Source organism: Xiphophorus maculatus, chromosome 1 (genome assembly GCF_002775205.1).
Source record: "Xiphophorus maculatus strain JP 163 A chromosome 1, X_maculatus-5.0-male, whole genome shotgun sequence".
Lineage (NCBI taxonomy): Eukaryota > Metazoa > Chordata > Actinopteri > Cyprinodontiformes > Poeciliidae > Xiphophorus > Xiphophorus maculatus.
The window spans coordinates 26,901,696-26,928,820 of record NC_036443.1 but is presented as its reverse complement, the minus strand read 5'-3'; the positions used below and the strand labels follow the sequence as shown (position 1 = coordinate 26,928,820).

General features: G+C 37.8%; 1 protein-coding gene across 1 annotated transcript in view; it reads left to right on the top strand.

Moving 5' to 3' along the window:
- The window catches only part of hspg2 (heparan sulfate proteoglycan 2), a 153,312-nt gene extending 126,881 nt beyond the window's left edge, over window positions 1-26,431 (top strand). The window contains exons 56-89 of the mRNA XM_023331272.1: window positions 1,844-1,979; window positions 2,120-2,271; window positions 3,275-3,413; window positions 3,887-4,030; window positions 5,687-5,821; window positions 5,896-6,077; window positions 6,522-6,717; window positions 6,885-7,064; window positions 7,985-8,245; window positions 8,342-8,504; window positions 9,356-9,453; window positions 9,649-9,915; window positions 10,561-10,673; window positions 11,764-11,911; window positions 11,996-12,112; window positions 12,297-12,314; window positions 13,777-13,861; window positions 13,938-14,082; window positions 15,075-15,177; window positions 15,270-15,379; window positions 15,453-15,561; window positions 15,693-15,791; window positions 15,898-16,119; window positions 16,950-17,194; window positions 17,287-17,458; window positions 18,130-18,252; window positions 18,602-18,658; window positions 20,568-20,643; window positions 20,782-20,860; window positions 21,240-21,287; window positions 22,461-22,531; window positions 22,642-22,725; window positions 22,882-22,985; window positions 24,003-26,431. Of these exons, the coding sequence (XP_023187040.1) occupies window positions 1,844-1,979; window positions 2,120-2,271; window positions 3,275-3,413; window positions 3,887-4,030; window positions 5,687-5,821; window positions 5,896-6,077; window positions 6,522-6,717; window positions 6,885-7,064; window positions 7,985-8,245; window positions 8,342-8,504; window positions 9,356-9,453; window positions 9,649-9,915; window positions 10,561-10,673; window positions 11,764-11,911; window positions 11,996-12,112; window positions 12,297-12,314; window positions 13,777-13,861; window positions 13,938-14,082; window positions 15,075-15,177; window positions 15,270-15,379; window positions 15,453-15,561; window positions 15,693-15,791; window positions 15,898-16,119; window positions 16,950-17,194; window positions 17,287-17,458; window positions 18,130-18,252; window positions 18,602-18,658; window positions 20,568-20,643; window positions 20,782-20,860; window positions 21,240-21,287; window positions 22,461-22,531; window positions 22,642-22,725; window positions 22,882-22,985; window positions 24,003-24,175 (4,554 nt within the window). The 3' untranslated portion in view covers window positions 24,176-26,431. The remainder of the gene's footprint in view (window positions 1-1,843; window positions 1,980-2,119; window positions 2,272-3,274; window positions 3,414-3,886; window positions 4,031-5,686; window positions 5,822-5,895; window positions 6,078-6,521; window positions 6,718-6,884; window positions 7,065-7,984; window positions 8,246-8,341; window positions 8,505-9,355; window positions 9,454-9,648; window positions 9,916-10,560; window positions 10,674-11,763; window positions 11,912-11,995; window positions 12,113-12,296; window positions 12,315-13,776; window positions 13,862-13,937; window positions 14,083-15,074; window positions 15,178-15,269; window positions 15,380-15,452; window positions 15,562-15,692; window positions 15,792-15,897; window positions 16,120-16,949; window positions 17,195-17,286; window positions 17,459-18,129; window positions 18,253-18,601; window positions 18,659-20,567; window positions 20,644-20,781; window positions 20,861-21,239; window positions 21,288-22,460; window positions 22,532-22,641; window positions 22,726-22,881; window positions 22,986-24,002) is intronic.
- The last annotated feature ends 694 nt before the right edge of the window (window positions 26,432-27,125 follow it).

The window sequence follows — 27,125 nt, the reverse complement described above, 5'->3', positions numbered from 1 at the left end:
TCTTTATGTTTAGCTTACCTCCTACTTGGCTTGTGGAAAATTGCAAAATTGGACTTAATAACTAGATTGTCTCCTTTTTCACAAATATGAACTACTTTCACATTACATTCCAATGAAATACAATGAAGTTTATAATTGAAAGGTAACAAAATGTAAAAACGGTCAAGAAGTACTAATATTTTTGTGGATTTTGTGGATTACGTTTTGCTCTGTGCGAGGCTGCAGCCCCAAACGGGTTTGTGCTGTTCTGGGTTCAGTGCGGCCCTTCTTTGCTCGACAAGGCCCGTTTAGTTCTGCCTCAGAGAGCGACTGGGTTGTGTCAGCCTTTCCCATGGGGAAGCCGGGCTGGGCGGTGCCGTGCGACCACGCAGAAATTCTGTATGCTCTAGCAAACGGCTTGCTTTGAAAACTCGTCAATGGGTTCAGACGCACATTGAGCCACAACCCGCCTCGAACACTGCTTGGTTTAGCGTCCCACACGGTTGATTTGGCTGCAGCTAAGCAGCTTTGTCCACGGATGCCACGACATCGGCCCCCCTCCCACAGTACAGTAATCCGTCCCCAGACTGTGACCCTGCTGAATACTTTCCACTCTGATGTGATCAAAGCTTCATAAAAAATTAACTGCAGCCACTGACTTGGAGTGCAGGAGTTCAAAACAGGTGCAGCTGTTCTTTAGCTTAAAACGTTAATACAGTCAATGGACCTGGTTCAGTTTTTTTGTTCTTTGATGCCAAATATTTCCACCTGCTGCTGGGATTTTATTGCCACAACCTGCTTGTAATGTTAACTAACCTTTGATTCAGAGTTCACCTTGAATAATCAAAACTGTCCCTCCTAATTCCTTCATTTTTTAAAATAAGTATCAATGATAGATATAGACATTATAAAATAAACAATTAATTACAGAGATGCACTGATCAGAGTTTTGTGGCTAACTACTGATTTCCAGCTCTAGCCAATTTTGATTTGTCTTAAAAAACTATAGCTGGCATTAAATTCTTGATTGTTTTTCTTTTTCATCAAATTTAGGATGTCTTTTTGATCTTTTACTGGAAATCTGTAAAGTTGCATCTTCTAACTTGCAACTTTTCTGTACCTGTAAGGTCTGCACAGGGGATGCAGACCTTACCTTAAATGTTAGATTTGCAAAACGCTGCAAACATTTAAAAAAAACCCACAATGTTCTATGACAGAGTGAATTAAATCTCATGAGATGAAACAACTTTGCTGTATATTTTCAGCCATTTCTCTAGCTGCTAATATTATAGTTATCTGTGACATGTTGTAACATGTCACAGAAAATACAGTTTCCTTAAACATATTTTATATTTTCTCTGACTTGGTATTTAAATTCATTACTTAAACTAGAAATAGTTAAGTTTGAGTCTTCTTTTAATAACTTCCACACAGTTTCTCAGTTTTTGTACATTCATTAATAAGAAAAGAATTATGAGTTGAAAATCATCTGACTACAAGTCACAAGTCAATTTCTCAGTGCATCTCTGTTAAATTTGATTCTTACCATCACAAAGTAACTGCTCTAACCTCACCGATCACTGTGTAAATAATGGCCAGGCTTTATCAAATCCTTTTGTCACTCGGGCCAATGACACTGAAATCACAAACAATGATCCAACTGTTGCAATAACAGCTTTTGTCCTGTCTGAAAAGTCTGCACCATAGTGCATTTTGTGTCACTAGTAGTAGTTATGTCACCTTGTTGGCAATGTTATATTTGTTTTGTATCCAGAGACCGGGAAGGTGAGTGCTTCACTTTCTGTCAAAACACAAAAACCCTTAAATATTTGTTTTTCAACCTGCTATGTTTTTTTCCTCGCAGGCCCAAACGGACCGCACCGACATTGGCACTCTCTTCATCCCTAACATTAAACTCTCTGACGCTGGCACTTACGTGTGCGTTGGTAGCAACAGTGTCGGCTCAAACAGCACTCCAATTCGGGTCACTGTTCTCAGAGGTGAGATGACTTCAGATTCATTCTGTCGTCCTCTTAGTGGTTACGGTACATTTTTCAAACATGTAACGTCATCAACAATGTTTTTATGTGGCTATTTCTGTCTCTCAGATTGGTTAATTTTCTTGTTTTTGTTCAAGCAGCAGAGCATTCCTTTTCTGTTGTCACCATCCAGCCGTCTATCGCTGATGTCCAAGAGGGTCAGACTCTGGAACTGAACTGCTTTCCTCCTGGAAATCCTCCTCCCAGAGTCATCTGGACAAGAGCCAGCGGACACTTCTCTGCCAACCATCAGGTTTTCACATACATATCTGCACTTTAATTTAAATATGCCTGACATGCACAATCTTGTTTTCAACGTGTAGCCCAGCAGACCTTGCTGGCTAGTCAAGTATCTTATCATTCATTCTCAAATGTTCTTATTTTTGAGGAACAAAAAACTATATGTGATTTTGCCCCCCTCCCCAAAAAAGTTCTTCATATAATAATCTTATATATTTTTTATTTTAGTAATATGTAGATGCAGTGGTGTGCTGTGGGGTTTCAGTCAGGGCCTTAAATAAATGTCAACTATATCTGAAAAATACACGTTGTGCAGGACAATGCAAAAACTATGCACCACGCTGAACCACAGGCATTCAATAATATGTAAATAAATAAAAATACGCCAAGTAAAGCAACAATGCACCTCAACAATGCATATTGTTGAGGTGCAATATATCAAGCAATATATATCAAGCAATATATCAATGTATGTTTTAACAAAATACACAGGCAACCATGCACATAATAGAACATCTACAGTAGATGTCGCTTTGAAATATTTGGTTGTTCCCCCCTTGGTGCTAAAAGGGCTTTGACCTACAGAGAAGATGTGCAACTGCCATTAATGGGGTATTGTGGTATGTGGTAGCAAGATCTTAATGGTAGACCCTTTTAAATTGGGTCAGACTTGTTGATTCAGCACCTCCCACATAAGCTTAGTCAGTTTGGAGAATTTGGCACTGGTTTGTGGTTTCTTTGTTTCCAGTGGTGAAAGCTCATAAACAGAAGTTCACATGCTTTTAAAAAAGAACAAGACTTTTTATATAAGTTATTAATCTCTTTTTTGCACTGCATCAGTTTGCGATATTTCTCATTTGCAACATCTCATGCAGGCCAACAGTGAAGTCTTAAAACAATTTCAATAACAGCTATAGCCAATAATAAATTAGCCTTTTCAAAAATGCGCAAATATTTCAATGAATTGCATTTTTTTCAAGGTAAAATTTTACATTTTGTCCATTTCCCATCTGCAGGTTGTTGGCAATAAGCTTCGTATCCTTTCCGCCACTTCGGAGGACTCGGGAGAGTACATCTGTCGGGTACAGGGAGCGGGGAGCTCAGGCCCGGTCCATCAGGCCTCTGTCTCCGTCTCCGTCACTTCATCTTCTTCACGTAAGGATGTTTAACACTTAAGGTTTTCTTGCAGGGCATATATTTATTCTCCTGCTTCTCGGGCGTGTAGAGGCCTTTTGATCTTCTCTAAGTGTTTAATGTAACTACACTTAGCTGTACTTGAAGTGAGACAGTTTCAGTACACCCAAAAGACCTTTCTATCCGGAATATTACACAAGGCCAAATCAGTGAGCAGCAGGGAAAGTTGATTGAATGTCGGAGCGTTAGATTGCGGGGAGTTGCTCACACATCCTCACTTCTTTTCCTCTTCTCACTTGTGTGACCACAGAATTGAATGATTTTCCTTGCTGCTGTCCCATGATCTCATCCTCATTCACTCCCTGAAGGAGTTGCCAGTGACCACGCTCAACATGGAATTTATTTCTCAGGAAAAAATAACGCTGCTTTTATATCAAAGGGAGTATGTTTAATTAAAAATGATCCAGATTCCAAACTGTTGGTTTCTGCTGCAGGCCTACAGAGTCCCATCATTGGTGTTGAGCCCCACAGCTCTGCAGTGCGTGTCGGGGAGTCAGCCAGCTTCAGATGCCAGGTGTACAGTGGAGCCCAGCCGGTCAGGCTGGAGTGGAAACTTGCCAACAACCAGCCTCTGCCAGGTAACAACCGAGCCCACGCTGCTGGAAAAGAACAGAGCAGGTCAATGAAAGTACGCTCTCTTTCAATTCAAGGTTTTACTTGTCAGGTCATCATTAAAAAAGATCTGGTCTGTAGCTGATTTTAAAGTTGTTTAAAATACGTAAAAATACACAACAGATTTCAAACTGCCAGTATTTATTAAACAATAAAGAAGCCAAGATGGAAAAACTTGGCTTCTTTGTGGAAAAAGTCCACCCTCTATGATTTTTGAAATATTGCAAGCAGATGCTGATAATCAAATTCACTTGAGTTAATGATCATAAACATGTGTGGCCAGCTCCATAAAAGCATTGAGATTTAGCAGGTTACTGGAGCAAACAGACGTGTGCTAACACAATCCCACAAAGGGAAGACATTAGCAATGACCTTAGAGAATCAAGAGCTGTTGCCAGTCTTTATTTTTAGTGAACATATCAAACTTAAGGCCCAGGGGTCAAATCTAGCCCACATTAAATTTGTATGTGGCCCTCAAAACTTTAGAAGGACACATAAATAGAATCTTAAAGATAACAGTTGCGTGCTTTAAATAAATAAGGTTGTAGGTTTTTATGTATATATTACTAAATTACATCAATGTGAGAATATGTTGAACATAATTTACACAGCTGTTTATTAATATCTTAGCAGTTTGTTTAGGGGTCTTTTCAAATTTATACGCCAATACACAGATCAGTAGACAACTTGGGGTTAAGTGCCTTGCCCAGAGGCACATAGACATGTGATAGGAGGAAGCTTAAACCTACAACCCTCCAATTGCAAAATGACTTCTGTAGCAAAAGACTCTGGATGTGAGGTTGTTTTGCAGTAACCAGGTCACTTTACTGGGCGTTCATCAAACCCACTAGCCATTTCTGAATTTTAAAATATTCTGGAGTCAAATGTGAGGTCATCTCGAAGTGGAAACTGAGAAGTCAAAGCAGCAAATCTACAAGAAATTGGCTAAAAAGATAAGAATCAAGGTACTGCGATGGCCTAATTAAAGTACAAACCTTAGCCTAACTGAAATTAAAATGCAGTGCTGAAATCTTCAGAGCTGTGCAGGAACAAATGAACACAACCTCAGTGAACTCAACCAATGTTGTAAAAGAAGAGTGAGAAAAAATTGGCCTTGTCTGATGTAATGTTTGGAAAGATGTCTCATTATTTTGCGACCTCACTCTTGGTGTTAAAATCTTTTATTAAAAATGTTTTAATTAAAAGGATACATTAAATTTTATTCTTTTTTTAACCAATCTGCTTCATTTAAGTATTTTCTTTAGTTTTTTGGCAGAACAAACTAGTCAATCTGTCCTCTAGAGGCTGATTGTTGCTCAGTGAGTAGAGCTGCAACTGGAAGGTTGTATGTTAAATTTCAGCTTTGACTTGTCACATGTTGATGTGCCCTTGAGCTAGACATTTACCACAGATTTTCTACCAATCTGCATATAACTTGTGTACTCGTTTGTGTGTGAATGTGGCTCCAGTGTTAAGTGTAATACGAAAAGTGCTATCTGAATTCAAACCTTTTACCGTTTATGCCCACAATCGTCTCTAAATGCCTCCTTTTTGGATTCCTGGTGTGTTTCCAGCCTGTGCTGTCTCCTGTGTAATGTTTGGTTTCCGTCTGTTCTCTGTAGATAACGTCCGAGTTAACTCTGATGGCTCCGTTATCACCATCGTCAACGCTCGCCCAACAAACCACGGAGCCTACCGCTGTGTGGCGAGCAATCCGTTTGGCATCACTCAAACCATAGTGTCTTTGCTTGTTAAAGGTAATATTTCAGTCATGTATTTTTAATGGAAGGGTTCCCTCCAGTGGCCAAGTACTGTATATTTGTACCATCAGAGTCTCCTAGGGCCATTGTTACCCCTGTTGGGCCCCTTCGGGTCAGGGTAGGTGAGCCTATTAACCTGGAGTGCCAAGCTTCAGGAGAACCCCGCCCTTCAGTGTCATGGCACAGACTGGATAACAACCGGAAGACCACCCTAACCAGTCCTGTACCCATGGACTCCAATGCAGTCATGCAGGTACAGTTACTCAACACATTTTAAATGACTTTATTCTACAAGTTCATCTGGCAATTAGAATGAAATCAATGCTGATCAGTGCATTTTGAATAAGCTTGGTCTTTAACAGGGCCTCTGGTTCCTGTTCTGTGCTGGTCTTTACATATCCAGCTTTCCACCAATCAGCAAACTGTTGCAGCAAACTCTTCTGCTCAGTTTATGAAGTACCAGTTGACAACAGCATGTCATCTAAGCACACCTTACAAGACAAGATACCTCAAAAACACACAGTATTTTTTGTCTAGTTTCTAGCTCAAATATCTATGTCCACTTGAAATAAAAAATAATTAACTTACTAAGTCAACTGGAGTGAAAAAGAAAAGGGAAAACACTGAAATAAATGCTAAAAAGTACTGCCCTCTACTGTTGCAGTTTAGTTTCACCACTTTTGTTTTGATGTTGTAGATTCTTGTTGCCCGTCCAGAAGACAGTGGGACGTATGTCTGTGTGGCTCGTAACACTGAGGGAACGACTGAGACCAGAGTAGAAGTGATCATAGAGGGAGGATCTCAAATGCCCTCAGCACCGAGAGCCTTGGTTCCTGAGCCGCTCATGGTCGTGGTGGAGGGACAGACCGCGACTCTGCGCTGTGATGCCTACGGTAACAGGAACACAAAATGAAAAAAGAAACCCCAATTTTTAAATGTGTTATGTGTGCAATTTCAGCTTTTAGTTGTGAAATAAAATAAACAGATACATAAACTAAAATATAGCTGATTCAAGAGATTTTCTTCTCTTTTTTTAGTTTTCTGCATTCATGTTTTGTAGGATTTCCCTCTCCGGTTATTATGTGGTCCAAACTGCGCTCCACTCTGCCTTGGAGGCACAAGGTGGTGAACAACAGCTTGGTGCTGCAATCTGTCGGTCGACAAGACTCTGGAGAATACATCTGCAGCGCCACAAACAACATGGGAACTAGTGAAGTCACCATCATGCTAGAAGTAGAGAGTGAGTGCCTTTTGTGCATCTTTTTTTTACTTAGAAATATTTTATTGGTCTTTTCAAAGTTAAAATATCAAATAAAAGAGAAACTAGTCAGGTAAATTAATTTTAATTGTCTAAAAATTTAATTTTGGGGTATATTGTTCTGCAAATGATGCAGTAGTGGATTTTCCTTGATCAATGACAAACCTAAAACAACCTGCCTGAGGTGGAAAGTAGGAAGTGATAGGATAATATGGGGTTATACAAAGAAAAACTTTTCACACATTAATGGAGTGTCTAATTGCTCAATTTACTTTGGATTTGTCAATAAAGGAGCAGAAGACCCAATAAGGGAATTGTCCTGGACCGAATCAAGCATCATTGCCTCCAAAGAAGTAGTCACATCCTTTCTAGATTGTGATCAATAGTTAAACAATTGGGTATTAGTTTGATCATGATAAAAACATGTCGTACAATGTCAATATATTCTTTCTTTTGGATTTTGTTAGTGAATCTTAAATTCCCTGCAATGTTTTCCAAATGTAAGAAAAGATGGTGGACTGTAGCGTGCCAAAATAATACAAACTGAAATAAATGTAAAAGCTTGAGAGGAACTTTTATGTTTGCTGGATTAACAGCATCTAATAAAGTTGTGCTCACCTGTAATAAGCTCTATTTGACAAATAAATAGGGTTTTCTTTTAGCAGATGTTTGTACTTTCTTGTGACTCAGATTTACTTTAGTGCAAATTGATTTCATAATGTGAAAAGAGTAACTACATATAAATACAATGAAGCATCAATGCAAAGTGAAATGCTATGCTAAGTGTTGGCTCTCTGAATGCCCTGAATGTGTTTTTAGCTTTAGAAGTATATTATCAGCGTGTTGATAATCAATAGATTTCAAACTTTTTTAATGTTTCTTTTCTTTTTCTGACTTTGCAGCTCCTCCTTATGCCACTTTGGTGCCTGATGACGTGGCTGTACGGGTCGGAGAGGTGATCAGGTTGCAATGCCTGGTCCATGGTACTCCTCCCTTGACCTACAAGTGGACCAAACTGGATGGTGTTCTGCCTTCCAGAGCTCAGGCCAGCGAAGGCGAGCTGCAGATCGACCTGGCCACTTCCGAGGATGCTGGGAGCTACAAATGTGTGGCCAGCAACAGAGTTGGCAAAAGCCAAGTAGTTGCTAAAGTCACAGTCAGATGTAAGTTGCTGCTCATTCCAACGCAGGATTGATTTATATCAACAATCTGAATTAAACAGCTGATTCCACTCTTGTCTGTGTCTTTTCCCCTGGCAGCACCTCTGGCGGTGCGTGTTTCCCCCCAGGTTGAGGTGAAAGCTCAGGGCAGTGCTGTGGAGTTCACCTGCTCTGCAGCTGGAGGAGTTCATACCAAGATTGAATGGTTGAAGGAAGGAGGAGCCTTGCCTCCAAACCACGACATAAAGGACGGTGTTCTCAGGTGACTGATTCTCCTTTAGCGAAAAGGCAGAAGTTAAACTAACGGTGGCAATACCAACACCGTATAGCAGGTTTTGTCTTCTCAGTTCATCATATGTCATTATTCATTTAAAAATACAAAAATATTCCAAATAAACGTATTTATATTTTGTCCTGTTACAACTACAATTTATTTTATTAGTATTTGCTGTGATAAACCAAGAAAAAGTAATACATAAATGCTAAAGGAAGGAAAATCATTCATGGGTTTCCCACATTATTTAAAAATAAAAATGTAAGCAGAGTAGTGTATATCTTAATTTATATGAGTTAATACCTGCTATTCAGCTTCTGTAAATGAATGTTCTGCTGTACACAAGCATAATTTGATTCAATCTATTCTATTTTAGCCCTGGTGGTAAGCTTAGGGTTGTTGTCTTGCTGGAGGGTTAACCTTCATTCCAGTTTCAGCTCTTTTGAGACTAAACAATTTGCTTTCACATTTTTCATGTCTTTAGCGCCATTCATCTTTCCAAAATCAAAGTTTGATTCCAGAAGGAAAGCGAACTCAAAAGGGTGCTGTCATTACCATGTCAATGGTGTTTTAAAGGGGTGTACTGTTTTTTTATTTAGGGGCGTCATGGTGAAACAGCTAGACGTCCATGCTACTTTTGAGATATTTATTGTTTAATGTTAAAATTATAATAATATATCTTCTACTTCACACGTATGTTCTACTTTGTAATAAAATATCAATGAAATTTATTGGAGTTTGTGGCTGTAACTGGGCAAAATAATTTTTTTCTTGCAGGAAAAGCAGATAAGGTGCTCAGTTTTTTAAGTGGATATCTGAAATGCAACTTCTCCTTGCAGAATTGAAAACTTGGAGGAGAGCAATGAAGGTGTTTACATCTGCAGAGCAACCAGTGCATATGGTCAAGCACAGGACACTGCAAGACTAACCATTCAAGGTTTGAAACATCCTGCTGTTTATAAAGTTGATGGACAATGTTTTCCTTCAAGGTTCTGTTTACAGAAATAGCTCAGATAAGAAGTTATCTGGAATAGCTCAAAACCTTGAAGACAAAGTTTTCCCATATTCGTAAATATCTGCACAGCTCCATTTGCTTTACTTATTTTGTTCATATTTCTCTTCTTTTCCACAGCTCTGCCAAAGGTGATGATTAATGTACGAACCTCAATGCAGACCGTGATGATTGGAAACGCTGTGGAGTTTGAGTGCCATGCTGTCGGTGATCCAGAGCCCACAGTCAGGTGGAGTAAAGTTGGAGGCCCACTTCCGTCACACATCATGGTGAAGGACGGCATGCTGAGGATCAGTCAGGTGACCGAGGCAGACGCCGGCCATTACCGCTGCACAGCCACCAACGACGTAGGCTCAGTTCAGTCTCAAGTGCTGCTCAACGTCCAGTGTGAGTAATAAACAATCTTTTTATTATAGAAACGTCCATGAATATATGCACTTAATTATAAATTATTCTTACAATTCAGGTTCTTATGTATCCAGGGCGTCCACTAATCCTTAATAAGTCTTGAATTCATTCATCTAAAATTAAGGCCTTAAAATGTATTAAATTGTTTCAAGAAAATGTAAGTTGGTCTTAAATACATTAATCACAGGTCTTAAATTTTGTCATGACTATGTTGTGCGGCTTTTGTATCAGACAAATGATTGAGTTGCACACAGAAATCCTCACTAATGCATTCTCAAAGTTTTTAAGGCTATCTGTAACAAGCTGCTAATACCTGCTAGCTTTCTAACTAACTTTTTGCATATATCATGGGAAAGTATAAATTTGTCAAAAGCTGGTTGGATACCATTCACAAAAACAATGCAAAACAGCTAGTTAGCTAAAAGACTACAGAAATGTCACAGTTTTGGTCTCCTGAAAAAAAAGTTTTACTTTGTACATTTCTGTTGTGATATAAGTCTTAGATCTTATTCATAATGGTCTTAAAAGGTCTTAAGAAGTCATAAATATGAGTTGGTGAAGCCTGCAGGAATCCTGTACAGTCAGTACTATAGTCATAGTTTAATCATTGGTCTGTTTTCTCAGCTCTTCCGCAAATTTCTGCACTGCCAGAAACAAAGGAGGTGACTGTTGGGTCTGATGCAGTCATGCCCTGCTTAGCTTCAGGATATCCAGTCCCTGATATCAAATGGACAAAGGTAACTAATGCTACCCACCATTTCTTGTTGCCACAACTTTATTTGAACTGTTTTGGGACTTAGTGGTTTGTTTTATTTTAACTTGTCCTGTTATAACAGGGAAACATTTATTTCTGGCATTTAACAGTTTTACAGTGTAGAGTGTGCTGTGTCTGACCTTCTATACAGAAGAGAGGTGTCCAAACTTTGTGTCATGTGGGCCAAAATTGTCAGCTCAAACATACTCAATGTGATCTAAAAACTAAAATTACCCCAAATATTTCTTTTTTCCTCTTTTTTTAAACCTAAAACTAGGCATGAACAATTTTAATTAAACTATTTAAATTTATTTGCTAAATGAAAGGCAATCAGTAAGTAGATTTTAATTTTAAATTTGTAGTTTTGTCCTAATTAGTTGAATTTATTCTTGAATTGTGGGCCGCATAAAATCAGTTCAGTAATCTCAAATGGCCCTCGGTTCCCACTTTGAATGCTCTTGACATAAAAGGCAACAGTTGGAAGAAAAAACTGGAACTCAAACTGCAAAAACATAAAACCTTACCAAGTATTTTTGGTCTGGTTTCTGGTGATAATATCTTAGTACACTTGAGTCAAGACAAAACTAACTTACAAGTAACTTTTCAGCAAGATATAAGAGCTTGTTTTACATTAGTGATTCCTTACTATTGATGAAAAAGTACCAGTTCCACTCAGTTTATTTAACTTAGTTATAGCTAGCATGTTTTTATCAATGTGAAGGAATTATTGCCTTTAAACAAACTCCTATATCTTGAATTTACTTGAAACTAGACCAAAAATGTAACATTGGGGATTTAAGCTATTGTATTTACATCCATTTTTTCCTCTGAAGAGTAAAACATAAATCCAAATGGATGGATGGGCTTGTCCATAGCCATGATTGAATGGTTGAAAATTGTTTATAGTGGCACAAAAGCCAGAAGAGAAGCTGCATTAGGTGTGATGGCAACTCAGTATCATGTTTGGGATTTTGTAGATGATAACAAAAATATTCCAGACTAAATCACAGCTGTTTGTTTACCTGTTGGAATGTAGCCCTTCTGCATTTTTTTCCTTACTTTCCTTTTTCAAGTCGGAAGGAGAACTTCCTCCTAAGTGCTTCCAGGAAGCCAACGTGCTGACCGTTCCTCAGGTCACCCACGAGGACTCCGGCACATACATCTGCACCGCCTCTAACGATCACGGCAAAGTGGCAGCTTTCACCAAACTTGAAGTCCATGGTTAGTGCGAGAAGTGAATAGTGCGTCACAGAGGAACCTTCAACTACAGGACTATTGGCGTCTCACTGTGATGTATTTTTTCAGAGAGAGTGATGCCGTACTTTGCCCAGGAACCTGTGTCTTACCTCACACTGCCAACCATTAAAAATGCCTACAAGGCTTTCAATATAAAGATCAACTTCAGACCTGATAATGTTGATGGTAAGAGTGTACTTCTCTAAATCTTAGTATTTTAATTATAAAATGTATTAATTTAGATTTTATTAATTTTTTTTTCAGTTGCATACTTGGTACATTTGTGTAATATACTTTGTCTCGTATGTAATTTCACTGGATGTTGTGTCCCTCCTTTTCCTCCCTCCTGCTTCACCCATGGGGTGGGAAGGTCTCATATTGTATGCTGGTGAGTCTCAGGAAGTCAAGGCTATTGTTGGCAGCACTATGCTTTCTGCCTGCACTAGATTTCTCCCCCCCCCCCATCATGCTCAGAGCTGATTTACGGGCTGTGCAAGAGAAATGCAACATGATGCATGAGCAATGTTTTCAGTCATCATTACAAATCCACTAAACAAAGGGAAAGAAATTAGGATAGAGCTGCTACATTTACGTCAGAGAGAGAGAAAACTGATTTAGAAATGTGTCCAACAACAAAAAGCAAAAATTTTAAAACATACACACAACAAAATGAAGAAGTATTAATCATTTACCTTCTGTTTTTTGCCAACATCCTTACAAATATGATGGATTTCTCCTTCAAAGAACTTCATAAGTGCAAAAACACAAATCATAAGTATTTTTGTGCTAGTTTGTAGTGCAAATATCTTAGTCCAAGTGAAACAAGACAAAACTAGCTGCCCAGTAACTTTTCAACAAGATAATATTTCACTTATGGAGAAAATGTTATAAGTGTAAAAAATCTGTCAGTGGAACTAGTACCTTTTTTTTATATCAGTATTAGAAAATTATTGGCTTAAAACAATACCTATATCTTGCTGAAAAGTCACTTACAAGCTAGTTTGTCTTATTTAGTACATATGTATTTGCACTACAAAGTAGACCAAAAACACTTGGTCAAATTTGGTGTTTTTGTAGTATTGTTTTGTATTTTTGCAATGTGTGTTCCTTTTTTTCTTAGATGTATTTATCAGAACATTGTTTCACATTTTGCACATCAAAACCTCCCCCACTCCTACATGACAAGAGGGCTCCACAGATCAAGCTGGAGAATCTATTAGTTCAGAAGAAATTAAATTTAAAATTAAAATTCTTCAGGCACACTCAAGATTTGAGTATGAGTGAAATGACAACAAAATAGTAAAAGATTTCAGAAAGAACTGATGTTTTTGCCATCTACTTTCTGCCAACTTGCCTTGAACATATTTTTTTCTGTTGCAGCTTTTCTCCCTCCAGTAACAAACACAATGGATGTTCATGCCTTCTCCATGAGAATGTACCGTTCATTATGCATGTGAATTTCCAGCATGTGATGGAAGAAAAATAGTAAATTTGCATTATAATTCAGCGGGTTGCATTTTGCAGCCCAGTGATTTGACAGCAGTTTTTGACATGGCTTTGTTTTGCTTTAAAGCTGTGACTCCTTGGCATGCTGCTTAACCATCCAGCTGTGATGGGCAAAATGAATCCCAAAAAATATCTATCCTAATAAGTCTCTCATATTAAATGTACAATATTACTTTCCTTGAGCAAGAAAAAATGTACAGTTGTTTTGGATGAGAGTTTTCTATTCTCCCCATAAAACACTTTGATGAGTTATGGACCTATTAGGATGGATGTTATCAAAGAGACGCCATCAGGATCTGTTATGTGTGTATTTTTGCTGATTTCTTTTGTTTCGCCGGTGGCAGGCATGATCCTCTACAACGGCCAGAGAAGAACAACAGGAGCCGACTTCATCTCCCTGGGACTTGTGAGTGGACGCTTGGAGTTCAGGTCAGGCCTCGAAATACTGCATAATGAGGACCGCTGTTGATGATAACAGTAATTCAAGAATTATGTCTGATCCCAGGTTTGATGTGGGCTCTGGCATGGCCACCATACGTGACCCCCACCCCATTAAACTGGGAGAGTTTCACACAGTGGAGCTCTATCGCAACCTTACTCAGGGTTATATCACTGTGGACGGCGGGGAGCCCATCAGTGGAAAATCACAGGTAATTTACTATCAGAGATAGTGGTGGGCAATATGGAGTTAAAGTTTTCTCACGGCATTCTGTGCTATTATTGCAATAACAATAAAAGTGATGCTAGAAACTACTTTTTGCTTCTTTTTTTAGGTAATATATTGCTGTGACTGGTGACACAGCAATTGTAGACCCAAAAAAAACAGCTTATGAAAAACAACCTTTTTTAATATGCTTCTTTTGGACACCAGTCACATAAATAAGAGTGATTTGTACCACTAACCTGCACACAGTAACTGGACAGAATCATATTTTTACATTTATTGATCTTAGTGCTCATTGAAAAATAATCCCAGCAATACAAACAGTTTTGGGAGATTGGAGAAAAATATTCACTGGAAATCATCCTGACAATTCTGTACTTTACTTTCAACTCTCCAACTTTTACTTGGATGAACTTTTTACTTTGATGAAATCACAAGTCTCATCTTCTTGAGCAAAAATAAGCTGAAAACCTTTAAAATTGCATAGTTTCTTGTGTAAATGTCCCAAGGAGATGTTGTTCTCCAAGTCAAGGTGTCTAGAAGAATCAACCTCTCACTTTGCTGCCACCGTAGTTTTTACTGTAGTTTTGGTAGTACTGCTGTGACAAAATGCATCAATAACTACAAAAACAAAAAGATAAAAAACTTGGCATTTAATGAAAATGTGGCAAAAAAATTGTTTTCATCTAGATATAGAGAGAAAATGGTGGGAAAATTTTGCATGTGATAAGAAGTAGAGAAAGATTTGGATTAGTGTCATCCATCATAATTACGCTATTCATTAATAATACTGAAAACTGCATGTTTTCTGATATTGAACAGCCCTACCTTTTTATTTTTGTAAGACAAATAGATGGAAAATCAAAGATAACATCAATATTTAAAACAGGTAAATCCTAGAATGACGCCTTGAGGCATACCAGATGTAAAAGTAGTAAAACTGAAAACTGCTAAAACTGAATGTACTCTGCTCATCAGGGAAAGTTCCAGGGCCTTGATCTGAATGAGGAGCTGCATGTGGGTGGTTACCCCAACTACACATCAATTGTAAAAACAGCTGGCATTAAGACCGGTTTTGTGGGTAAGATACTGTTTACTGTCTTTGATTACCACAGGATGGAGAAGAATTTCACCCATGTGAATTTTATTATTTTTTTTATGATTTTAACACAGGCTGTATTCGTCAGCTGGTCATCCAAGGAGAGGAAGTAATCTTTAAAGAACTCGACCGCAGCTCCACTGGCGTCACAAACTGTCCCACCTGCAAAGATTATCCATGCCAGGTCAGTTTAAATCGTCTAAATAAATCCTCAACATTTGGTTACTTTGCATCTCACAACTTATTTTATTTTGCAGAATGGAGGAACGTGTAAGGATTCAGAGGCCAGCTTGTACAGGTGCACCTGCCCCCGAGGATTCACAGGCAGCAACTGCCAGCATCACTCGTCTCTGCACTGCCACTCAGGTGAATGTGAATCACCAATAAAGCCTATTAAAAAGAATATTCATTTGTATGCATTTTTAAAAGTTCAAACTTCAAGTAAGATGGATTACGGTACTTCTGTTTGTAACATTTTGCGACTGTGACTCCCTCAGAGGCCTGCGGACCCGATGCTACTTGCATCAACCGGCCGAACGGCCTGGGCTACGACTGTCGCTGCCATCTGGGCAAGTTTGGGAACAAATGCATGCAAGGTAACACCAGCTGTAGGCTTCCTAACATTCCTAACATGAATCCGTCAGTCCCATCCATGAAAAATCTTTTCTTTTTTTTTAAACATTTGTAATTGATTCTTACCAGGTGAGCTGGTGATGACTCCACTGTTTGATGGGGATGAGTCGTACATAGCCTACCCACCCCTGACCATTGTCCATGATGACCTGCGTGTTGAGCTGGAGTTCAAACCACTGGAAAGGAATGGCCTGATGTTCTTCTGCGGCGGTAGAAAAACCAAGGTGGAAGACTTTGTGGCCGTTTCAATGGTGGAGGGTCATGTGGAGTTCAGATATGAACTCGGCACAGGTAAACACAACTTAGCACAATTCTAGTGAACAGTATCATGAGAATATTCAACACCCTGCAAAAGTATCCATGGTCTTGACCTCACATTTTCTTCAGCTACAATTACAAAACTTAAATAAGATGGATTGCTTCTGTTCGTAACATATTTGTAAGTGTGTAAGTGGAAGACAAAAGATTTATTAATATTCCTAGAAGGAAAATCTTGAAAAATGATGGTATCCAATAATGCTTTATTTGTTATCACTAAATAAAATTGTGAGGATGTTTGAAGCAGGGTTAGGTTAGGTTAGGTTAGGTTAGGTTAGGTTATAAAACAAGAGCATCTTATAAGGTACTGAAGGAAAGACTGTGATACAACTATGTTTTGATCAGAATCATATTAAAATTAATCTTACATTCAAACTTAATTTAAATGAAAATTACATATTCATAAATATGGATACTTTCCTTGATAGAGAAGCAGATATAACTTTAAGATGGGTGGATTTACTGTAAATCTGTGGCAAACCTAGAAGAAGAAAACTTTTTAGAGAGTTTAGACTGAGATTCAGATTCACCTTCCAGCAGGACAACAATGCTAATCATACAACCAACGCTTCAAAGAAATGGTTAAGATCAAAGCGTATTCATATGTTACAATGACCTACTTAAAGTCTGCACCTAAATCCAATTGAGAATCGGAGGCAAAAGGAATTCGAATACTTTTGAAGGGTTCTGTGCCACTTCCAATCTTGGCTTCAGTCCGAGATTAAGAGCTTAAGTTATTTTTCACTTTTTGGATTTTTTTTTATATTTAAGCTTAAGAGTTTTTAATCTGCCTTGACATCCAGGACAGGCAGTCCTTCTCAGTCCTCAGCCGGTCTCCCTGGGCCAGTGGCACAGAGTTGTAGCTGAGAGAAACAAGAGGTCTGGCCACCTGAGGGTGGACCAGGGCCCAGTGCAAAGGAGGATGTCTCCAGGAAAAGCCCAGGGCCTCAATATCCACACTCCAATGTACCTGGGAGGAGTGCCGAGTATGGACATCCTGCCCAAACCGGCAAATATCACTCAGATGTTTGACGGTTGCATCGGAGAGGTGAGGATTCTCTGTTTGGAAGTAGCTGAACGAAGGTTGCTGGTTATTTTTCTAGTTGTGGAAGATCAGACTTGTTTACGTCTCGACTGTAGGTTTCCATCAACAACAAGAAGGTGGACTTGTCCTACAGCTTCACAGAGAGCAAATCAATTAACAAATGTGTGGACAACAGTCCCTGTGACCGCCGGCCCTGCCTGAACGGTGGGGAATGCATGGCCAATGCAGAGTATGAGTACCAGTGCCTGTGCAAAGATGGATTTGAAGGTTAGTGTTTTAAAATACAACTTCTTAGATCTGTTTAGGAGTCAGGTTTTTGCTTTTGTTTAGTGGATGATTTTCATAGTAATGTGTGGGTAAAATAACATTCTTCGAATATGTAATTGCATTTTTGGCAACAAAAAGTTTATTTTATTACTTAAAAAGGAGCTGAATTATTTGGTTATTTGCATCTTTTAAAATATTTCCAATATTGTATAAAAAAGCTTAAGTAGTTAAATGAAACTGGCCGTTTTTATAAATCTGATTAATTGATTAACTGTCAGAATAATTGATTACTAAAATATTATTTGGAACAATACTGTCTATGTGCCAATATGTTGTTCAAGAGGTATTTCAATTGATCCTTCTGTCTCCTATCAAACACAAAAAATAAACATGCAATTTGTCTCAACCTTACTGGAAGTGTGTCTTTTGGTCAGGTGAGAGTAAGATTTTACTTTTTTAGCAGCAAACAACAGCAATGGCAGCATCACCTGCTATATAAGCACACTTAAATTAAATTTATTTGCATATGTTTCTTAAGTGAAAGATTATAAAACTAGAATTAAAGGCGAATTTTTCTCCAGGGTCTTTTACACCCTTGGGCAGGCTTATAGCCATAGTGTGCATGACTCAACCTTTCACCTCTGACTCTCTCCTGGTCTGTGGTTCTGCAGGTGAACGTTGTGAGGTGGTGAAATTTGTGTGCCAGAGCGACATCCAGTGCCAAAATGGAGGAACTTGTGTTGAAGGCAAATGTGTATGCATGTCTGGACACACAGGCCTCAGCTGTGAGGAAAGTAAGTATTCACAAGACAGTAACCATTTAATTATTAAATAAACCAAATACAAGCCGGAGGTGTAAAGTGAAATATGTTATTGCATATTTTTGATGGTTTCCTGGAAGCACAACACGTGTCTGTATGCAGCACACATGTCAGCTGATCTATAAATCTGCATTCTGTGGGTGGAAGTAATAATTATCAAAGCAAAAAAGCCAAGGTGGAAACATGCAGCCCATATGGCCTGAATTTTCTCCAAATTGAGCTCTCTGGTGACTCCCAGCACTGAAGAGCATGCTGGGAGAGATAACCCTAAATGGCTGCATGTATCATTTTCTGCACTCTCATGGCTGTATCCTGCACACAGGCCAGGTCTTCAGCTTCGCCGAGGCCCTGCGGAGTTCAGAAACCAGCGAGGCGAATGGTACAGTATCTCAATGTTGAGTCTGCCTGAAACGACTGAGACTAACAGGGCCCTGGCTTCAGTCCGAGGGCCCCGGCGTCCCAACAAAGCTCAAACTCAACTGTCTATTTTCTTAACACACGTGCGCACGGAGAGAGAAAATATGTGTCTGTCTTCAATTCTCAGCTGAAACTCTTATCTGCATTTTAAAGTTGGGAGAGGGGAATTGTGCTTTGCAGATAAAAGGGAGCAGACTGCGGACAGGAAGCAGAGTTCTGTTGCCAGTTTCCTACAGGAAAGGGCAGAAACATGGAATTCCCCTTTTTTTCATGTCTGTAAAATGTCTACTCACAACTCACAAGTCTCGTTGCTATGAACCGCCTGCTCAGTTCTCGACAAACCAAACACTTGTTCTCTTTGAAGCTCTCAACGTCACGTCATTCAGTCTTCTTCATGTGGAAATGTTTGCAGTCAGACTACTACTAACAACTTCAAATGTCTTCTGGGGAAAACACTGATTATTGTCAGGATGATTTAGCTGTACATGCGTTTAGTTGTTGCAAGGTTTATTCCACAACCGTGGCCAAACGTTTTGAGACTGACAAACTTTACTGCTTCAGTGAAATTTGAACTTATGTTGGATATCTCTAGGGTAAACTGATGTCTAAATGTCTTATAATCAACATTTAATCTGTTAAAAAAGGTTGTTGTTGGATAATTCATCAAGTTTTATGCAATAGGTTCCCACTGGGATTACAAGCTGGTGAGTTTGCACATAGTGGACATATAATTTTTATGTTTTTATCCCCAAGTCAGTTTTTAGTTGCAACAAGTTGTTCCATTGAGTTTATTACCAAATTACTCCTGGATTTTTCTCCATTCTGCATTCATAGGAGTGAGGCAAGCCCAAACATTAATGGTTTTGGGATACTTCAGTGTCTGCATGACAGGGATTTATGGAAGTATTTACCTTTTTTCCCTGGATGCTACATTTTCATTATGTCTATAATGGCCTAAAGGGACCTCATAAAATAATTTTTTTGCAATCCACTCCTGGTACTTCCTGCAAAGTCATTATTCTTGATGAACTGTGGCTTCTTTGGTGCTACGACATTCAAAGGTCTCTTCAAATTTCTCTTTTACATCAAGACCTCCTGGTGCAAAAGAGCAAAGGTAGCACATGTTCTTTTTTGAAGAAGAATTCCAGCACCAGTACTTCTTAAAACATCAGTTCTGTCTTGTAATCCAATGAAAATACAAAGTGATGTTATCTGCTAACTTTTTTTCTAATATTATAGGCTCATTTTCAATTCCCACCACAAAAAACTGTAGCTGAAGCTGTAAAGTTAACAAGAATTTCTGTCAGCATCAAACCGTTTGGCCAAGGATGTAATCCTTGTGAGAAGTCAAAAATGATGCAACCAGTTAGGAATGGTGATTATGTGCTGATGACTGATATCTGCATCCTGGAGCTTTGCAATGACATATTTCCATATAAATTCTATAAATAAGGTGAAATTCAGGATTGTGTTTTTTTATTACAGATATGGGTTTAACATGAGCCTTTGCAGCTTTTGAGAAAAGAAATAACTTGTTATCTCATGCAAATGAAAATTTGCTAACTAAAACCAACTTATAACTTGAATTTTCCTATAAATGTACAATGGAGCATAAAAAAATGTATTCTGCTCTGTATTTGTATGAGGTATAACATATTATTTGTTTTCCTAAAAGTTACAGTCTTACTTTCAGCATTAACACAAAAAATTCTCTGTCAAGGGATTTTGGTGGCATTATACATTCTGTCTATAAATGTGTCTAACCCAAGCAACCAAAACATGGAGTCCTCTTTCCTTTCACCACTAGAGGGAGCCATAACAATGATGTGAATAAACTCCATCCTAAACATTTTTTTTTCATGTTTCTCTAGATTCCCCCTATCAGTATGCAGCTAATTTCCAAAGTGACGGGTACATTGCCCTCCCTAAATCAATTTTCCCAAGAAGGTAACTTTATTTTAGTACTTTTTATATGTTTTTTCTCTCTCTCTCTTTTTGATAGATAATGTACTATGGCTTTGTATATAAATGTGATTTTTTTTTCTAAATAAGAAATCGTTAATATCATTATTTAATCTGTTTTAGTGCCCAGGATGCTCCAGAGACAATAGAAATGGAAATTAACACCAGCTCCTCTGAGGGCCTGATCTTATGGCAGGGAGTGGTAAGTCCTGCCCCTCCCTCACCTGATGCTGCACCTTAACTCTGACAACTTTCATAGGAATATCCGATTTTCCCCTCACTCTCCCCCCCATAGCTTCGCCTAAAAACTCCTGCACTGTTAATCATAATGATTACCTCATTTTAATAATGTTACCATCACAATTATTTTTTTTCATAACATTTGATGTCAGTTTTTTTTTTGCATCATCGCTGACAAAATATTGCATTTTTTATTTATTTATCATCATCATCGCATTGTAAACTTAATTTGCTGCTGACGCTGTGACCTTGCTGGGCATGCTGGCTGAGATCAACGGCTGTGTCTTACACCACTAAATACATGCATGTGCTTCAATTAACTCACCCTCCATTTTCCTCAGGAGACGAAAAGCGCACGAAATTTGCGAAAGGTGCATGCTAGTGAAAAGGTATCCACTCGAACACAAGACACTTCATTGTTGTTTTTTTTATTATTTTGTTTTAGGATTACATACAGAGGTACTGTGGTTTGAAATGTAATACCCATTTAACCTTTTCACATTTTGTCATGTTACAACCACAAAATTCAAGGTGTGATTTTATGTGATTGTAGGAGGACACAAGTTTTCAAATGTTTTTTATAAAAACACATCTAAAAAGTGTGTTGTACACCCGTTTCACTCTAATACCCCTAACTAAAATTCAGTGTGAATAATTTGGACAAGTGCAAAAGTAAATTGAGACCATCTACATCAGAAAGATCGGAAAGAAAGTTGCATAGAAGTTTAATGAAGGGTTAGGTTGCAAAAAATTATCCTACACTTGGAACATCTCAGAGATCCCTATTTGACTTCTTATCTGAAAGAATTATGAATAATATGGTACAATCACAAACCTTCCAAGACATGATCAGCCACCACAAGACCTGTGGTAACTTTGGAGGAGTTGCAGAGTTTCTAAGGAAAAATATTTTATCAAAACAAATAGTAGTTGACTCCACGAATCAGGCTGTAGTGGTGTAACATTATTGAAATGCACCGTAAGAACTGCAGTTTCTTATAGTTCCTTTCTTGCAATTTTCCAAAAGCCATGAAGGAAACACGGCAAACATGTGAAAGAAAATGCTCTGGTCAGATTTGACTACATCTGCAGTTTGTATCCTACATGAAATATTATAAAGGGTGAAAAAAAAACTATACATCACACTAAGCACAGTAAAAAATGGTGGTGGAACTATCATGCTTTGGATTTTCTTGTCTTTTCCTGGAACTGAAATGCTGGTCAAAGTAATTACAAGGATGGAGGAAGCTAAGGTCATAACGTGACAAAATGTTGAAAAATTCATCGGACTGAAGACTTTTTACTTTGCTGTTGAGGTGAAAATGTACATGTATGTTATTGGACTGTTTGTGTTCAGGGTTGTTTCTTGACCAACGTTATTTTGAAAGGAAGATTTTGTTACATTTGGGGAATGTTCCCTCAACGTATTGCATCATGCTTGTTATAAGTAAAGTACAGCCCTTAATGTGGAAAGTTACTATAAGTATGTCAGGGGTCAGAAGTTCATAGGACTAAATAATTAAACAAATACCCGTCTATTGACTTCATATGTTTGTTTTCAGGTACCTGGAGAACATAGCAAAGGAAAGGACTTTATCAGCCTTGGCCTACAGAACGGACACCTAGTTTTCAGGTGATTCTACACCATAATCCTTTTGTTTGGTTGAACTCTAGATGATGTGATTAAAATCATTTTAAGTTGGTGTATTTTACAGTAATGATGATTATTTATATTATATCTAGTTACCAGCTGGGCAGTGGAGAGGCAAGAATAAGATCAACAACCGCCATCAACGATGGAAAGTGGCATAAGATCACAGCAGCCAGGTGTGTATCTTCAGTTTCAGTGGATGTAGAAAGATTAATCTTTAACGCTTCACTTCGACTTTTCATGAAATGCTTTGTCTATCAGTTAATGCTTTAATACACCTGTGCTTTTCTTCTTTTTTTTGTCTGAACTCAGTTGTTTCTCTTTTCTTCCAGAGTTGGAAAAGATGGTTTCATCCAAATTGATGGAGGAGACGAACAACATGGACAATCTAAAGGCAAAAGCCTCATGGTTAACACCAAAGGCAGCATATACCTGGGTGAGCAAACCTGACAGTATTAATCCAGAGGTTAGCCACTGAAGGCTTTTCAGTGCAAAATCCCAATATTTAAAATGATCTGGCCAATATGTTTTCCTTTGGTTTTGGTTTCGCCTGTATCTTTGAGAATAATACAGTATTATACTGAAATAGCAACAATGCCATTGACGGATATGGCAAGGCTACAACTGCAATCATCTAGCACCAGTTCAATTTTGACATTATAAGTTGAATGTTCCATAACACCTTCAGATATTGTACTTAAATCTATGTCTGGTTCTCTACTGTCCGTATTTGATTTAATTCATATGTGTTTCTTCATTGGGATAAAGTTATTGGGCAAAAAAAAGAGAGAGAACGTAAGGAGAGAAAATGGAACTGTATAAACAGTCTTCACCCACTTCAAAATAAGAGCATGAATATAAACATCTACTTTAAGGATTCTTACCCATTAATAATGAAAAGCTTCAAAGCACATATGGAACTTTATTCAATTAAAAGTTTACAAAACAGCCAAGTAAATTAACACTTTAGAAATCATACAGAAAATTTTATTTAATGAAAGCTAAGTATGCTAAACATTTTTAAAGTTATCAAAAGCGCTAAACAAAAGATTAGCTTTGCTATTAGTGGATTAGGGAAAGTGTGCCCAACACTGACTGTCACTAATGAAATATTAAGTCATTTCTAAGTTTGTTTTCATATTACTTTATTCCAAATATCCTTAAATTTTAGCATTGAAATTCAAGGTTTATATAGATATTTAAATATCAATTATTGATATTAGGTTCTGTTTTGAGGAATCTTAATAGATACTGTCAGCTCATAAAAAAATATGTTGATCTTTTTAATTTGGAGATCAAGGGATTCTACCTGTATGAAGAAATGTTTTTTTTTTATCATTACCTATGATCCATCTAGGTCATTTTAAAGAGATTTTTGAGAATTGCACTTCTCTTGTGGCCAGCAGGTCAAATGTGAGGCAAGGTTTAAATCTGTGTTTGTTGTCACACACAGGTGGAGCTCCAGATATGACTGCTATGACAGGAGGAAAATTTTCATCAGGAATCAGCGGCTGTGTTCGGAACCTGATGCTGACGAATGCTCGGCCTGGACTGCAGCCTGGCCAGCCGATTGATTTGCAGGCTCACGCTGCCCAAGGCATCAACGTTCAGCCCTGCTCTTCATAGACATGCATACACCAGGACACCCACTCACACAAGCACACGCACACATTGAGAGACTACGGAGTGATCACACATGCAGCAGACTCCCTCGGAGAGACTTAACACTCATAGAGCCTGACACAAACGTGGTGCTTTGCTGCAACCAAAAAAAAACACAAAATAAAAGAAAACAAACCATGACGCAACTGATGCTTTTCTCTGTGTGCAGCAAAACCAAATAGAGAGGAAAATTTAAAACAATATTAACAAGTCTTCTCTGCCTCAGTGTTGCATTCTGAATGAAGGACTGAAAAAGGATGAGTAGTAAGGTTTTCATACTTCCAGCAGTACTTTTAGCCATGAGAAGATTATTAGTAGAGCTCATTAGCCCTTCTACGATAGGTCAGGTCCTATGGAGTTGGAGATATTTTGACAGCACTGAATTTTTTTTATTTATATACATTTGAATATATATAATGTTTGTGGGGGAAAAACATGCAAACTAACATTACAACTGCTCTTTATCTTTCCTAGAATTTGTTCTGGGTTATTATACTGTGTGTCTGAGGCTTTTTACAGGCCCAACTCTACTGTTACTTGAAAATATGTAGGCCTTTTTTTTTCTTCACTTCTGTAGGGAAATCTCTGTCTGCGAGCATGCTTGGCAAACTGTTGGGAGATGAACACACATGGTCACAGTCACATTCAACTCCAGTACACAACTCAGGATGCCAAATACAAGCAAATAACAATTGTTTAAAGTATGACTGTTTATTTGTTTTATTTTCTTTTACTTTTAAGTAAGTCACAACACTTTTTTTATGTCTTCTCTTTCTTTATTTGTTCTTTTTTATGAACAGAAATGAAACTTGGTGCTAATTTTCACACATGAAGATGCAACGTGTGTCTCTGTTACACGCAGAGGTCTTTTTTTCTAGTAATTTGGCGTTAGTTGTAGTTTTTAAAAAATTAAGAAGTAGTAGTTTATTTGTTGATATGCATGAAATTTCACATAGCTCTAAAATATGGCATGGTTTGTTGCTTTGTTGCCTTTTATGATTGAGTAGATCTCAAAAAGAAGTAAAAACTTTTGAAAAAAAGTGTAATTTTTTTATGTGTGGTTGTGTTGAATGTGTTATTTTATGTGTTTAGATTATCTGCCAGCCAGGTAGATAACAATGTCAGTTGAGAAAGTGAGTGTATTCAATATGTTGCTCAAGTATGTTTTAACTTTATCTGTTTGCAGCAGGTCACTCCATTTTAAGACAGGAGTGTGTATGTGTCTCTTTCCATATCCTCAGCAGGGTCAACCCAGAACTGCCTGCCTCAGATTTTTAACTCTAATGTCGGGTTTGGTAGCTTTAAATTCAACGTGGAAAGCTAAAAACCTCTGATGGCGCTGTGGGTTCTTTACTCTGCAGAGATAGACTCATCTACAGCAGCTCATATTCATGTTCAGTCAGAAGAAACCTCCTGCAGCGTGCTGTGATCTGTAGTGTAGCTCCGATAAGCATGCTCACACGCTTCCTTTCAACCACATGGCAAACCATAATCACACAATTATTTGGGGTTTTGGATTTTTTTCTTACTGTTAGCTGAAAATATTTGTTTTGATATTCCTAAAATGAACATCTTTACATTTTATTTATTTCTTTCATTTTGTTCTGCTTTCTTCCCTGTTTTTCCACCGCTATTGTTGATTGCTTAGCATTCTAATATCTGGGGTTCTTGCCTATTGCCTCCCATACTCGATTGTCGTTCCCCCACTCAGCAAATTCCTCTCAAATTGCCCCCACGAAGTGCTAGACTGGAGCTTCCCTGACCCAGTGGATAAAAACTGGTCTTTTTCTTTGAAACAATAAGTCTTAGGCATCTAGTGCATGAATGCATGAGATTGGTGTTATCATGAATGAGCAGGAGCTATGGTCCAGTTGTGGTTGTTGCCTGCATTTTGGGTATCTGACCTTATACTGGATTGTTACATATATGATATCAATTAATACAAACTTGTCTAGAAACAGTTGCTGTTTATTGGTTTAGATTTTTTATTTTTACCTTTATTATGTTGAAAAGTCCACTTTAAGTAATGACTGAAATTTTTATGTGGGTTCCATGAAAAAAGGGTATTTTTTACTTCTGAACAAAATTTGGGAATTAACTTAATGAAAGTACTGGAATGTAATTTTGATGTCATTAAGATCTGGCTTTTTCATTACCCATGTTGGAAAGATTCCCCCGTTCACTTTATGTTTCCTAAATAAAAACAAAATTCATGTGCTCTTTGTAATCTTGGGATTTGTTTTTTCACACTACATTGCATTATAGTCCAGGTTTCTTTAAGAGTTTCTTATTTAATTACTTGAATCAATTTAAACAAATATCCTCCTTGATCTTTACAAATATCTTTTTCCTAAATAGTTTTGGGTGTTCATCAGTTAAACTGAACAAAACTACTATAAATAGTTATACCCATCCCATCTTGAGTTTTGAGCTAAATACAACGCAATTTAAGGGTCATTGTAAATAGAAGGAAAAAAAACATAAAAACAATACATTTCTGCCAAAAGTTTCAGAAATGTAGAGATTTATCTAAAAAAATGTCTAGAAAAATCAAGTTAATTTCTGAGCTCCAAAAGTGAAAAACTTGCTAGAAAAAAAACTTACATTTTGAGATTAATCTCAGAAATTTTCTAGAAAAAAAATTGAAAACTGAAAGTTTCAAAAGTCAAAAATTTTCAACTTCTCTAAAAAATGCATAAGACAAATCCCAAAATTTCAGTTTTTTAGAAAGTGTTCCACTTTTCAAGCTCAGACATTTCTAAGATTTTGCCTCAAAACATTTCTGAGGTTGATCTTAACATTTTTGGCAGAATTGTTTTTCTGCCACCATGGTCTTAATATGCCATTACAGCTAAATGACCAAAAATTATTTCTAAAATATTATAGACAACTGACTTATTTATTGATACCGAAC